This window comes from Aplysia californica, unplaced genomic scaffold, assembly GCF_000002075.1.
Source record: "Aplysia californica isolate F4 #8 unplaced genomic scaffold, AplCal3.0 scaffold00573, whole genome shotgun sequence".
Taxonomy (NCBI): Eukaryota; Metazoa; Mollusca; class Gastropoda; order Aplysiida; family Aplysiidae; genus Aplysia; species Aplysia californica.
This window is the reverse complement of record NW_004797843.1, coordinates 389,614-404,776: the sequence shown is the minus strand read 5'-3', so window position 1 is coordinate 404,776 and position 15,163 is coordinate 389,614. Positions and strand designations below refer to the sequence as shown.

At 42.4% G+C, this 15,163-nt stretch overlaps 1 protein-coding gene across 3 annotated transcripts in view; it reads left to right on the top strand.

The window, feature by feature from the left end:
* Positions 1–87: 87 nt before the first annotated feature.
* Positions 88–15,163, top strand: part of LOC101854525 (peptidyl-prolyl cis-trans isomerase NIMA-interacting 4) — a 15,158-nt gene continuing 82 nt past the window's right edge. Inside the window, exons 1-3 of one of the 3 annotated variants that reach the window (XM_035972072.1) lie at positions 88–366; positions 5,562–5,681; positions 7,602–7,779. In XM_035972072.1, the coding sequence (XP_035827965.1) occupies positions 235–366; positions 5,562–5,681; positions 7,602–7,760 (411 nt within the window). In that variant the 5' untranslated portion in view covers positions 88–234 and the 3' untranslated portion in view covers positions 7,761–7,779. Of the gene's footprint in view, positions 367–5,561; positions 5,682–7,601; positions 8,309–15,163 lie in introns of those variants that run through there. The other 2 variants (XM_035972071.1, XM_005107070.3) reach the window with 2 other exon arrangements.

The following is a 15,163-nucleotide window of genomic DNA, read 5'->3' as shown; positions in this document are numbered from 1 at the left end:
CAATCAACTACGGTTTTACATTCTTTCTTGGATAATTATCTTGTGAAAAATTGTGCTCATACTTCCGTTTCCTTTTTTGAGGCATTTTCGTGTACTCCAAAGACCGAAGAATTCTGTTTTCCTCCGTGGTGAAGCAGGGCTTGCGAAAACAAAAAGTGAAAGTGAGAGTTTGCCACTTTCCGAGGAAGAAACCAGTGTTTACGTTTGTCGAGATAGACTTAATTACTGTCGAAAATGCCTAAAGGTAAGGGCGGTGGTGGTGGAGGTGGTGCCAAGAGTGGTGGAGGAGGTGCTAAGGGTGGCAAAGGTAAAGGAGCGGAAGGAGGAGACGATGGAAAGTCTTCCAAAGGAGGGACAGCTGTGAAGGTAGAATTTCAGTTTCATCAAAATCATGTTGAAATAATGGGATTATTCGGCTTTGGCCCTAACGATAACTATGGAGTGTGTATTTTGGCTTCACTGACGAATACTCTTAGTTTTAAATGATTACTTTTCGACACGCATGCCGATTATAATGATGTTTGACGCTCCACTCTGACCTGTGACTGTGAGCAAAGGCAAAAGTCTAGAAAAATTCTAGAGATCTCTAGACTCTAGAGATTCTAGATCTAGATCTAGATCTAGATAGATATAGACTAATAATGTAGATCTAGATTCTAGATCTAGATTTAGATCAATTTAGTCTAGGCCATCATTATTCGGACTCGAGTCCGAATAACATTTTTTCATATAAAAAAATCTAGATCTATATTCGGACTCGAGTCCGAATAAAAAAAGGCTATTCTCACCCCGGGTGAGAATAGCGCAGGCGAGTCTTGGCTATTTTCACCCGATGGACGTTCACCGTTATAGCCTCGGCCAACCAGTGAAGCGTTCACCCTGAACCACAGAATTCTACACTGTGATAAACAGAATTACAGAATTCTGTGCTGTGAACAAACGTTCTAGGTCTATTACTACTGTTAGTGTTAGCCTTAAAGCGTGCAATTTTGTTTGTGGGCAGTGGAGAGAGAGAAAGAGAGAGAGAGAGAGAGGAGTAGCGCGAGAACTTCTGGGAAAAACAAAATCAATTTAGTTTTGTTTTTTAACATCATTTTTTAATAACTTTCTTTTGGTCAATTTGATCGTCCACACCTATAGACAGTTTTCAGAAAGAGACAGAGAGAGAGAGAGGGGGGAGGAGTAGATCTTGCGAGAACTTCCGGGCAAAACAAAATGGCGACCCGCGTTGGTCGGCTCGATTCAAAAAGTGAAATAGCCATAGCATCTTTGAAGACGGATCAAATTATAGCTTACTTTTGTGCTTTAACGTAATTTTTTCTTGGCTTTTATCAATGTGATCATCCACACCGATAGACAGTATTCCAAAATGAGGAAAAATAGGTCTTGTTTCACACCGGGTGAGAATAGCCTATGCTGGCAAGTCTCACCCAGGGTGAGAGGTAGATCGTAATTTTATTCTCACCCCGGGTGAGAATAGCCACACTTCCATAAAAAAATGTCATATTTGGACTCAAGTCTGAATAAGAAAAAATGTTATTCGGACACGAGTCCGGAAAAAAAAGAAGTGTCTTCGTTCTATAGATCTAACGTTCAGTGCTTCCAATTTTCCGCCATTTTTTAGTTTCCCCCACACCTTGTCTGCCGATCTGATGCCCGCCGCCTCATTGATACGCCCCCCACCCCCCATGTTTCCCACTTTCTTTGTTGTAGAAAAGGGTAAAATTGAAGATTAGCAGATCTCCTGGCACCTGCATATTATGAGCTGTGTAACAAAAAAAGACAGATTCGTTCAAATACATATAAGCCTGTGTCATCTCAATTGTTTACCAAGAAAAAGTTGTGTTGCTGTGTAGAGCCGAGCATACGGCAACTTTTGATTCCATAGACCAGCGCACAATTCATTACGTAGATCTACGTCAAGACAAGCTTATTATTGTAATAATGATCAGTTGCCTAGGGTGGGGAGGGGGGGGGACTGACGCGTGTGACGTTCAACGCCCGAGCCGATAGCGCCCCCCCCTTTCCCCGACACGCACACACAGCCAAACGTGTGCAGGCCGCCCATCCGACCCCAACACACGCTAACGAGCCATCTTTAATTGCTTCTGATGACCTCTTGACAAATAAACATTAATTAGAAGCGCTCTAACTTTTCAGGCCGGCCTCAAATTCATCATAAGATAAAAACACGGCTCCAGCACAATTTAACACCATTTTGCCTGAAGTGATCCCGGTCTCTACCCAGCCTGAGGCGAGTCATGAGTGAAGCAGGACAGGAAGCCGGAGTCACGACTCACAGGAAGTCGGAAATGATGTCATGCTGGACAAGAATCTGAGTCCGAATAACATTTTTTCATATTCGGACTCGAGTCCGAATAGTCACTTCGTTTAGTCTATATCAAACCTTTATATTCTAATTGATTTGGAAAAAATCAAATAATGGTTAAATTCGGGGACGGTATTTATAAAAGGGAGTGTATACAGACCCGGTAACCGGGAACAAAGTCACAAAGTATACAGACCCGGTAGGGAAACTCTTTTGTGATTTCGGAAAGTTTCAGCGCCCTCTTGGCTCAGGGTAGAACTCTAGGTTCTTCTCATATAGTTACCCCCTACATCTCTGGTTCTTCTAGATCTATGGCCTAGGTCAAGATCTAGACAGACAGATATAAATGATTGATCTAGTTTCGAGGCTAGCCTGGATCTAGATCTAAATCTAAATGAAGATTGCGAATGTCTTTTCGATGAACGATCGTTTTTCCCCCGTTTTGGAGTTGGAGGAATCACACTTTGAAGAAAAGAACAATGTCATAATTTCAAGGAAGTGCCTATTTGCAACGCCGCGTTGCGATTAGCGCCAGTGCTTTACTTTTACTTTACTTTTCCGATCTAGCGGCAAATTGGGTTCTAGCCCTTCGCTCTCTCTCTCTCTCTCTCTCTCTCTCTCTCTCTCTCTCTCTCTCTCTCTCTCTCTCTCTCTCTCTCTCTCTCCCTCTCTCTCTCTCACACACACTACCGGGTCTAGGCGCTGAAAGGTTCCGAGATCACAAAAGAGTTCCCCTACCGGGTCTGTATACTCCGTAACTTTGTTCCGGGTTACTGGGTCTGTAAACACTTCGTTTATAAAAACCCCATTGTTAAATCGCGTCACATATTTACTGCTCATTTTGTTCTGAAAAATAGTAGAGCATAGTCTCGCTCTCTTTCAGATAAAACAAATAATTATTGTCCACTGAATTGTTAATAAGACCGTGTATACCAAGATGTTTCAATTGCTCTATCTTGTGTCCGCGCGAGACTTGGGCGCTACCTGTAGCTAGTGCGTGACGGCTCATGATACGAGGATAAACAAACGTTCCGCCGCTCTTGAGTTGAACATGTACAATTTTGTCTTCGGGCAGGGAGAGAGAGAAAGAGAGGGGGGGGGGGTGAGAAGGAGAGAGAGAAGAGGGGAGAGAAAGAGAGAGGGAGGGAAAGAGAAGGGGGGGAGGGGAGAAAGAGGGAGAACGAGAGAGGGGGGGGGGAGGGAGAGAGGTGTTTGTTATATTATAGATAAGAATTATTGTTTTGTCACTTTTTATCTGCGTTGGTTTTCAGGCGGACCCGGTGCTATACAGTCCTTATTGTACACATATGACCATAGTCCCATCTTCCAAATCCCACCTTCTGTTTCCCATCTCTCACCTCTTGTTTCCCATGTACCGCATCTTATTTTCCATATCCCATGTCCCAACTTTAATTCTGTAAGTGCTCTTGGTTTTCTTTCATCTCATGGGTTGGAACACCTGAAGCAGGCCAAAATATTTTTAAAATTTTATACATCAGTGTCGCCAATGTCCAAATCAGATTTGTGCTAAACTTTTTAAGCACAGGTTTTCAACAGTTTGATTTACTGTTTTATTCAGAATCAAGGTTTGGTCTCATGAGATTTCTTCGATGTACCCTCTTCGGAAGCGAGTTTATAATTTTTGACTTTCCCTTACTAACAATTCACCCAGCACTACCACAGGGATCCATGATGTCAATTTGGTCCGAGAATTGCAGTCAGAATCTAACTTTCATGTAAGAAATGTAACAATCTGACAAAGATATCGAAAACGCTCCCTCTCGAAAGAGGTAATATGATTCTCTTTACACAGCACCAGTCGTTGTATTTCAAGGACCCAGATGATGGGGAAACAACTTACTAGTTGTTGTTTGATATCATTAAGAAGAGACAAGGACAGTTTGAATCTGCAAGACTTTGATTATAAAAGATCGCAACATCAAGTCGTAAAGAAATTGTAAAGCCAGACCGCATTTTGTCGCCACAATACATTCACTTCTTAAGTCGGACAAAGAAATTTACTCTCATAACATAAAATGTCATTTTTTGTGAGGTAATTCTGTAATTAATATGATGTCTACTAGGGACAACGAGCTAGACTAACTACGACACTATAACCATTGTTGCGATACGAAATGACTGGACAGCAAGCTACATGAGTTTGATCGGTGAACACCTTGCTGCTTAAAATTGTTAAATAATTTTCCTCGTTTTTGTTTGTTGATTTTCAGTTTGCTATTCTTCCTTCTCATCCACCTACTCAACTCCAACCCTTTTTCCTTTCTTTCTTTTCATTCTTTTTGTTTTTATTTGCGTGTTAATTTTTAAAATCTTCTATTAAACAATCTCAGCGATTCTCGTTCCATACAATTAGTCCGTAAGCTACCATTCTGTACCTCCTTTTCTCCTCCCCAAACAAAGTTATACACACACTCACACACACACACACACACACACGCAAACACACACACACACACACACACACACACACACGCAAACACACACCCCAAGCAGTTGGTGATGAAACCAACCTCGCGTTGCCTAGTGACGTAGTCCCATCACGCACTACATGGCAAAGCGGGCCCGCCAGGGCCACGGACAAAAGCCCAAAGAGCAAGTGCAATATCTTGGTATACGCGGCCTTTGGTTAATATGTAGCCTAGTTTTAGAAATGAAGTCTTGAGCTAGATTCTGGATCAGGGAATCGTATGCAGTATGATGGGCTTAACATTTTTACAGCTCTTGAAATTTTCCTCAAAATTGTCTCCTTAGAGCCTTAGACTCCCAGACCTAGCCTAGACTCCTCATCGTCATCATAGTCGTACAGGATTCCAGCTTCCACATCACGGCCACTTCGCTTCTGAAAGGCTCAACAGTAGTCAGCTTTACAGCTCTTGCTTGAGCGTAATATCAACTACTATATTTGAAAAAGAAAAAGACGGTGAAGTCCTGACCGTAAAAGTAAAAGGACAGACCTGTCTCCTTTCTCATTTGTTTTCCACAGTTCAGAGCTATCCAATGTATTTAGCTATCTTGATAGCCTTCCAAAATCCCTGCTGCTACTTTCCCATCAAATATCTGTCGTTCTGATCTCTCCTCTTTCTTTTTTTGTGTTTGTTACAACACTGTTGTAACACTTTTAATCTTACTTTGGCACTTTTATGACCTTATTTATTGTGTTGCAAGTGCCGTAAAACACAAGTACTAAAACAAATTTGTTATCTCTCCACAGGTCAGGCATATTTTGTGTGAGAAACAGTCCAAAGCCCTGGAAGCCATTGAGAAGCTGCAGAGTGGGATGAAGTTCAGTGAAGTGGCTGCTCAGTACAGCGAGGATAAAGCACGCTCAGGGGTAAGCTGGACTGCGAGAAAGATCAAGGACAAATTAATTAATGTTTGAATGTGTAATGCTGAAATGAGACCTACTATTTTTTCTTGTTTCTTTTATTATGGTACCGTGACGCCTTTAAATATTTTTCTTGTTAGATTCTAATTCAGAGATCTTTTCCATTTAGTCTAAAACATTTATTTTCTTTCTTGCTATTCATTAAAAAAATAGCACATGTAAATGATACATTTAGACTTAGACTGCTTCAGCTTCTAGGGAATGTGGACGTATTGAGAAGCCTCCTCATTTTCCATGGGGTATTCTGTATTGACTAAGATGAGGGGGGGGGGGGGGGGGGGGGGAATGGTAAGTTTTATTTTTTTTATTGAGTCTCCTTGACAACTTTCCAATAAAGTCCATTGCAATGAGTGTACACAAGAAGTAACTACTTATGAGTATTTAATTTTGCTACAAATTTCCCCATGGTTATGTCCCTTTGTCTAGTGACAGACCTGGGGGTGGTTGGGGGGGGGGGGGGGGTACGTTCATACCCATTGTAATAGCTGTCTGGTGAACCAAATAGTGTATAGTGTGTATTATATTTCAATTTCCTCATAGTCCATGATCAGACTTCATGTGATTGAAATAAGGAAGACCTGGGTTTGATTCTGGTGGGGGAAGAACTTTTATTGAGAAGAATCATTGCATGCCTCACAGCACCAGCTGGCCCTGACAGACAGGCAGCGTCAAAGCCTGCCTCATTAATGATCTAAATTGTGTCATCAATGGGTGCATTAAAAAAACCTTCTCTATCAAAAAAAAAAAAAGAAGTCCTTGAAGATGATATTTTATTGTCCCAGTTGTAAATTTTTCTTTGCTGTACAGGAATAGTATAAACTCATGCAAGCATACAAAGAATTAAAATTATTATATTATTCTCTTTAAAATTCAATTTGAAAAGAAAAGTAAAGCACGACAATGATGCACAGAATATCACATCAGATGCATCTTTCAACCGCCATGTAGGAGATCTTTAAAGAAAAGGTTAGGCATATTCCATTGTTTGCTGGTTTGTTTTTTTTTGGGGGGTTTCTGTTGTGCTCAGTCTGACTAGGGAGGTATTGTCGGTAGCCTAGTGGTTAGGCTATCTGACTCGTAATCATGAAGTTGCAAGTTTGGGGGTTTGAGCCTCAGCTCAGTACGATGTTGAATGTTGTGTCCTTCGGAAGGGCGCTTTACATGAATTTCTCACTTTGCTTAGTCCTTTCGGAGATTGAAGTTAAACTCGGAGGCCCTGCTTCCTAAATAACCTAACCTGTCCCCATCGTTTTATGCAAGAAAAATTTTGAAATTATGCAAATTGAGTCCAAAAAATGTTAAATTATGCGATTCTGTTAATTTTAACAAAGAATGATTAAGGAAAATAATCAGAAATTATGTAAAAAATGATCAAATTTTGCCAAATTATGCGGGCGGGGTGCATAAAACCAGGGGGACAGCCTAACCCTGTTCCACTGCACAGTCGCCTAACTGACATCAGAGTTACACTTCTCCCTCAGAGACCTAACATTGACAACACGCTCTATGAAACATCACAGCAACTGCAGCAAACCTGCACTTATCACAACATGGCATTGGACAGAAGGGCAAGATCCCAGCTGTGGGTGGTTGGCGGGTGCTATGGTGTGGTTTGCTTCTTCTTTCCTATCAAACATCTATCGTCCTTATCTCCTCTCCTTCTTTTTTATGTTTGTTACTCTCTTGTAACACCTCTAATCTTCTGGTGCTCATATGACCTTATGCAGTTGCGAGCGCCGTACAACCTCTACTAAACCGAAAAAAAGATCCCAGCTGTTGCTGGATCGATAACAACAACAACAACAAATAACCTAACAGTGTTGATAGGGGTGTTGAACATATACATATACCATTTCATTTCCCCAGGGCGACCTGGGCTGGATGACCCGAGGCAGCATGGTGGGACCCTTCCAGGAGGCGGCCTTTGCTCTGCCCAACAGCTCCGTGGACAAACCCAACTACACCGACCCACCGGTCAAGACCAAGTTTGGCTACCACATCATCATGGTGGAGGGGAAGAAGTGACCGCTGGCACGCAGACTCACGTGTGTGTGTGTGTGTGTGTGTGTGTGTGTTTGTGTGTGTGTGCTGGGGAGGGAGGTGGAGGGTGGGAAAAGTTTGTTTTTACCGACCGGTACTGTTTGCATTGATTACATTGGTGAACAGTGTTGACTATTTGCTTTCAATGCGTGAGAAATTTTGCATGTGGTGATGAAGTGAAGCGTGCCTGTGTGTGTCAATGTGTATGTGCGTGCGTTTGTGCGTTTTTCAAGGGTTTTGCTTTGCTTTCATCTAGACATCTCTGTAGGTTCTTTATTTGCTATGGGTTGGAAAATGTACTAGCCCGTGTGTATTAATGTGTACCGTATGCATGTTCTATTCCCATGTATACATGATGAAATGGTCTGAAGGTGTTTGTGTGGATGTTGGTGTTCATTTGAATTTAGTTCAAATGTGGCTATAATGGTGGTGATAAGAACGGTTGTCTCTCTTGTTATTTTACGTACCTTTCCTGTATATAAGACTGAAACCGCATGACTGAATAAATTAAACTTCTATTCTATGCTAACAAAGACTTGTTGTGAGAAAACCTTCCTTATGAAAGCAGTCCTCTTGTGTCCCACTCATCAATACTCTGTTTACTTGTCTGTCGGTGCAGCTAGTGTGCCATCTGCACCAACCTGAGGTGTTAGTAACATGAGTTTTGTGCTACTTTCTCAACCCACAGATGGTGGGCAGGGACAGATGGTTGACCTACACACACGATGAACCAGTAACCCGGTTTTGGGGCTCTTCTGTCTAGCAAATTTATAAGACTTTTCCTCCTCCACCCCCATCCCTCTGTGAAATTATGCTGTTAAAGAAGACTTGCTAGGTTTGAGGTATGGTGCTTACCTTTACAGGTGGTTGGAGGGCGCCACTGGTAGGTCCTAGTCCTACTTCTTTACCTTTCCTCTGTTGTTTCTTTTCTTTTTTTTTAGTAGAGGTTTTACGGCGCTCGCAACCGCATAAAGTCATATGAGTGTCAAGGGATGGATGTCAACAGAGAAGTCATTACAATGAATCAGGCTTACTCTGCTCACCTCTCTAGCTTCAACAGCACAGTCTTCTTCGACTATCAAGGCATCCGGGAATAGCGTGTCGCAAGAGAGTGACAAACATACAGTGGGGTCCACTAATAACGAGTCTGGAAAAAACGTGAAGTCTGTTATAAAGACACTATTCTACAACCCCGTTTTTTTTCTCCTCTTTACCTTTGCAAATACAATACTGCTATAGCGCTATCAGACAAACATGTGAGTTGGTTATAGCGGAATATTGCTGCTGCTGTGCGAGAATCCTGCTATAACGGACATTTTGCTCCGGTCCCCTCCCTCTCGTTATAACAGGATTCCATGGTACAAAAGTCTTTTAAAGAAGTAGAGGAAGAAATACATGTAGTAAGGATTAGGAAAGAAAAAGCAGCAGTTCCCTATTGCAGTCCAGGCACAGTTATGAGCATGATACGGATGAATCAGCCCATTTACAATTCTACTGTGCTTAAGACCAGGTTAATGTCCCCCCTTTGGGAATGGCCTAAAGACACTTCAGCCAGTAGCACTGCCCCGGGGGGGTATCTGTTGTTTCTGTCTGTCTGTCTTACCTTTTCCCCATACCACGTGACCATTGCCACCATTGTGTTGATGTGCTTCTCTCTATTCAAACAAAACAAACAAGTTTGCTTTTTAATTCAAAGCATCTGGTTTGATTCTACATGGAGGGGCGGGGGTTGGTGGAGGGCATGCCGTGTCAACTACGGATGTGTTGATGTTGTCGGGAGTGATGGTTGGCAGGTGCTCTGGTGTGGTTTGCTCCTTTTCTATCAAACATCTATCGTCTTTATCTTCCCTCCTTCTTTTTTGTGTTTGTTACTCCCTTGTAACACCTCTAATCTTCGGCACTTATATGACCTTATTGTGTTGCAAGTGCCGTAAAACTCTTACGAAAAAAAAATTCCGGGGGGGGGGGGGGGGGAGTGAAAAAAAAAGATTAACAACTCCTCCAAAGTTCAACTTGACCATTGGGACATATGTAAATTAAAGAAGAAAAGGTGCTGGGACCCGTGAAAAAGATCAACTAATGCCAGTTCAACACAAGTGGAGTCGGCTGTATCACGATCCTCGGGTTGTGCATTTGATTTACCTGCTCCCACGTCTGGTAGGTGGGTGGTTGATGGGTGCTCTGGTGGGGTTTGCTCCTTCTTTCCTACCAAACAACTATCGTCTTTATTTCTCCTCCTTCTTTTTTATGTTTGTTACTGTCTTGTAACATCTTTAATCTTCGTCATTTATATGACCTTATTGGGTTGCAAGGGCCGTAAAACTCTTAGTAAAACTAAAGAAAGGTCCGGTAGGATTGATGATCGTTGAACACCTGGTCTTTCCTGTGAAGAATTTCTGTCCCATGTTCTCTGTTCTCTGAACACGGCAAAGATACTTCGGAAGTTGGTACATGTAGTCGTAGAAACTGCATGTGGTTTAAAGTTTTGATCAAACCCAACTCACATACTAAAGAAACTTCTCTTAGCCTACTCTTTGTGTATTACAATCAACTCGGCTTTTAATTTATGTTGAACTCGCTTGAGTTGATCTTTTTCTTGGGTCTCTGCACCTCTTCCTCTTTACAGTACAGGCAGGTCCCAACGGTTAAGTTAGACTTTGGATGGGTTGATCTTTTTTCCATCTTTTTTTCACTCCTTCAGCGACTTTAACTCATCTTTTCTGTTCTGCCCAGGGGGAATGGACCAGTGTTTGTGGTTTAGCGGTTAGCCACTTCACCATCACTCACGGAAGACCTGAGTTAAATTCTTGTGTGGGAAGAATTTTTATTGAGTATCTCATTCTTTCTGCTGGGACATTGTTAGTTTAGTAATCATTATACTTATAGTCGGCTGTAGGTAAAGTTGTATACCGGTACTTGTACAATACTTGTACACAGTTCAAGTCTATGGTCAGTGAGTCAATGGTGTAAAGGGCAAAAGTAAAGTTGGTCCCTCCATCTTGAATGTGTTTGACGTCACTTGGCCTGATGTGCAGACAGACGCGAGATCATATTCAGTTTAGGACGCTTCGTTAGACACAGTTGGCATCATGCTTGACTATAGAGCGGATGGCCCTGGTTCAAATCTCAGAATGGGTGACTTTTAAACTCTTACTCAGCTTCTTCTTTCCTATCAAACATCTATCGTCTTTATCTCTCTCCTTCTATTTTGTGTTTGTTACCCGTTGGTAACACCTCTAATCTTCGTCTTTTATATGACCTTATTGTGTTGTAAGCGCGGTAAAACTCTTACTAAAACAAAAAAACATAAACTCAGTTTGTGTTGCAAGTATCGTAAACTAAAGCGCTTTCTAAAACTAACTAAAACTAAACAGTAGTTGTCCCCGGTTAGTGACAATTCTTGTTTTTTTTTTCAGATACAAGGTTTATCATTTTCAAACGGCAGATTATCTGATGTAACGTCACTGTTCCTGCCATTTAGCCACAGACACACCTCGCTTTGAACAAACACCTTTCACTTACTTAAACAAACAGTACGCCCAACGTCAGCAAAGACATGGTATAGTATGTTTAGGCCACAGTTATCTCACAATATCATGTATAATAATAATGTTATTATTAATATCGATCTATAAATGGCGGTCGTGGGTTTTAACCCCTTCATGAATGAGGTCCCGTGAGCGGTGCATGTCGTCTGAGATGAGGACGAGACTGAACTGATAATTTAACCCCTTTGTGACCGAGACGTGGGTGGTTGGAGAGTGCATTGATGTGATTTGCTCTTTCTTCCCTATCAAACATGTACCGTCCTTATCTCTGTTCCTTCTTTCGTGTTTTTTACTCTCTTGTATCACCGCTAGTCTCCAGCACTTATATGACCTAATTATGTTGCAAGTGCCGTAAATCTCTTTCTAAGACAAATCAGAGGTGAGACATTTCCATCTTCATCTATGTAGACTAGATAAAATGTTCATAAATTATTTGCATTAAATTACGATATTAGTATAATAATAATACCCTGTTTTAAAAAAAAGTAAAAAACTGTACAATCTGTAAAATAATCACATCTTCTAAAAACTTCCCTTAATGACCGACAGAAAGACAACAGTGGACCAGTTTTTGGAACACAAGCGAATAGATCTATATATGATTTCAGAGAGTGGGTGAGTGAAGGTGTATTTTTATATTTATTTATTTATTTGTTTTTTAAGGGGGTTGGGGGGGGGGGGGGGGGGTTAATAGACTGGTTTAAAAAAAAATATATATGTGGAAGACCATAACGACTGGCTTAGATTCAAGGACAGGGTTGGGGGAAGATAGAAAGGCGGAAGGAGGGAATGGGGGAGGCTGAAGGTATTCCCCGAACATCAATCTGTTGCGCGTGCGATGTATCAAATTCCCAGAGACTTTTCTTCATTATCCTGAACCCTTGACGTGGACTCGTGGGAATGTACTGACAAAAAGCCACAAGTCGCTTTGTTTGATTAGCGCAGTAAGACACAGAGGGGCCTATATAGGTTTTATATCAATGTGACCGGCTTCATTGTTGCGAAAAACACACGCGGGGCCACTTGATTTGAACGTTTAATTTTTCTTGACGAGTTTTTAGTTTTAGCGTTAAAGACAAAAAAGGTGAGCTTTATTTTTATTAACTGGTTGGCGTCTATTGATGTGGCAAAATATGCACTTTCAGTTGATTTTTAAATGAATTTTTATTTTTCTACTAGACGAGGTGATAGTGTAGAAAAAAAAGAAGGAGGTATGGGGCGGATTAATCTTTTTTAACATCGTCATAACAATAGAGCAGGATTCATTGTTGCTGATGTCCACTATGGAAAAGTTGATCTAAAGGTGTCTTTTTCGACAAATCTGATAGCGTAAGCAATCTAAGAAAAAGGGTGTGGACGGGCCATTTGTCGTTGACCTACAGGAACAGGCGGTAACAAAAGGGGAGGTTTTTTGTTGTGGTTGTTGTTGTTGTTGTTGTTGTTGTTGTTCCCTTTTTCCGTTTTTATAAAAATAGAACCAGTATGACGTTGTGTATGTTGCTGAAGAACACGGAAATCTCATGTTGTTAACAAACTAATCTGAATCTCCTTGATGATTTTTTCGTTAAAAAAAAAAAAATTAACTCATGTTGGCTACGTTTGGTTTTGTTTTAATTACACGAGCACATAAAATAATAATATAAATCTATAAATAATGTAATCTTAAAGTTTCAATTTGCTGGGAGGCTCACTCAAAGTCAAAGGATACACGTTTTCTTCATGTACCGTAGCCTAGATGTACCATGTTTGCAACGACTTAGGCAGGGCCTATGTGTACATGCATGCACGGTGCATGGGTCTAGTGACCCTTTCAACACTGTACACCAAAGTAACAATCCACCCCCTGTGAAATAAGAAGCCAAAGAAAAACTCGGAACACCACAAGAACAAGAGAACGCCAGGAAACAACTAAGTTGGCTCGACTTCCTGTTTATGGAGTACACAGATAAATGACGCATGATTTACACGTCTCGCTACATCAGAATAATGAAGTTCTATCTGCTCAGAATCTAGTTTTGACATATTTAACGTTAAAAACCTTTTCGAATGCAATTCTTAGAATATTTTGGTAACGAATCCGAATAATCTTACGGTTATCGTGGTCTTAGTAACTCAAAACGGCCAAACATGTCAGATAGAACTAGGTAATTATTAAGTAGCGATCTACCAAGACTACCACCAGACAGTAAAGCAGTATCTACAACAAGTACTGTGAGTGATACCCATAGGGGCCCAGTGAGAAACGTTGTTCCATCTCTGTCGTCACAACTCTTCACGGAAAAAAAATGAACTAGATCTGAAGTTACTTTCCAAGCGAATGTTACCCCCATATTTGTGAGTGGTAACACAAAGTGCTATCCAATCCGTTCACCTTTGAGAGTAGAGACCAAAGAGATCCCATCCACCCTCTACTTTTGGTAATAAAGATAACAACAACAAAAAAAAGCTATCCTATCGTTCCATCTTTGAGAGTTAAAATCAAAGAGCTGGTCGTCTACCTTTGGGAGTAAAGATCAAAGAGTTATCATATCCGTCCACGTTTGACAGTTAAAGGTAAATTAATTATCCGTCCACCTTTGTGAGTAAGATCAAAGCGTTATCCTATCCGCCCACCTCCGAGAATAAAGATTAAAAAAACCTATCCTCTCTTCTGAGAATAAAGATCAAATAACTATGCCACCCGTCCACCTTTGAAAGTTTAGATCAAATAACTATCCCACCGGTCCATCTTTAAAAGTTTAGATCAAACAACTGTCCCCATCCGTCCACCCAAAGATTCTCTGCTACCAGCATACACCATCTTTGGTCCACCTTTGTGAATGTTTCAGGCCAGATGTTGCCCAGGCTTGTCCCGCTCCTGCTGCTGCTCCTCACCGCCCTCACGGCCACCAGAGCGAGGTCACTGACCAGACGACAGGCTGCTGTCTTCACCGGCTCCTTCGGCCGCCTCGTGGTGCCCAGCTACTACGGCATTCCCTACATCATCAACCAGAACGGCCAGTCCATCCAGATGACACCCGCCAACTTCCCGCAACTCTTCCGGCCTGCCATCCCAGCCGGACAGGGTCAAGGTCAACAGCCAGCGGGCCAAGGACAACAACCAGCGGGTCAAGGTCAACAGCCAGCGGGTCAAGGTCAACAACCAGCAAATCAAGGTCAACAGCCAGCGGGCCAAGGACAACAACCAGCAGGTCAAGGTCAACAGCCAGCGGGTCAAGGTCAGCCCCCAGCGGGTCAAGGTCAACAGCCAGCAGGTCAAGGTCAACAGCCAGCGGGTCAAGGTCAACAGCCAGCAAATCAAGGTCAACAGCCAGCAAATCAAGGTCAACAGCCAGCAAATCAAGGTCAACCACCAGCAGGTCAAGGTCAGCCTCCAGCGGGTCAAGGTCAACAGCCAGCGGGTCAGGGTCAACAGCCAGCGGGTCAAGGTCAGCCTCCAGCGGGTCAAGGTCAGCCCCCAGCGGGTCAAGGTCAGCCTCCAGCGGGTCAAGGTCAGCCTCCAGCTGGCCAAGGTCAACAGCCAGCTGGTCAAGGTCAGCCTCCAGCGGGTCAAGGTCAACAGCCAGCTGGCCAAGGTCAACAGCCAGCTGGTCAAGGTCAGCCCCCAGCGGGTCAAGGTCAGCCTCCGGCCGGTCAAGGTCAGCCCCCAGCAGGTCAAGGTCAGCCCCCAGCAGGTCAAGGTCAGCAAGGATGAGTATGCGACGAGAGAGTATTGTTCAGTTAGCGGGACGTGTGACGTCACAGCTCTATGTTTAAGGGGAATACAATCTTGTAGTAAACTTTGAGTGTTTGTGGTATTTAATTTGTGTTCACTACCCGTACTTCTTTAGAAAAGTGCGT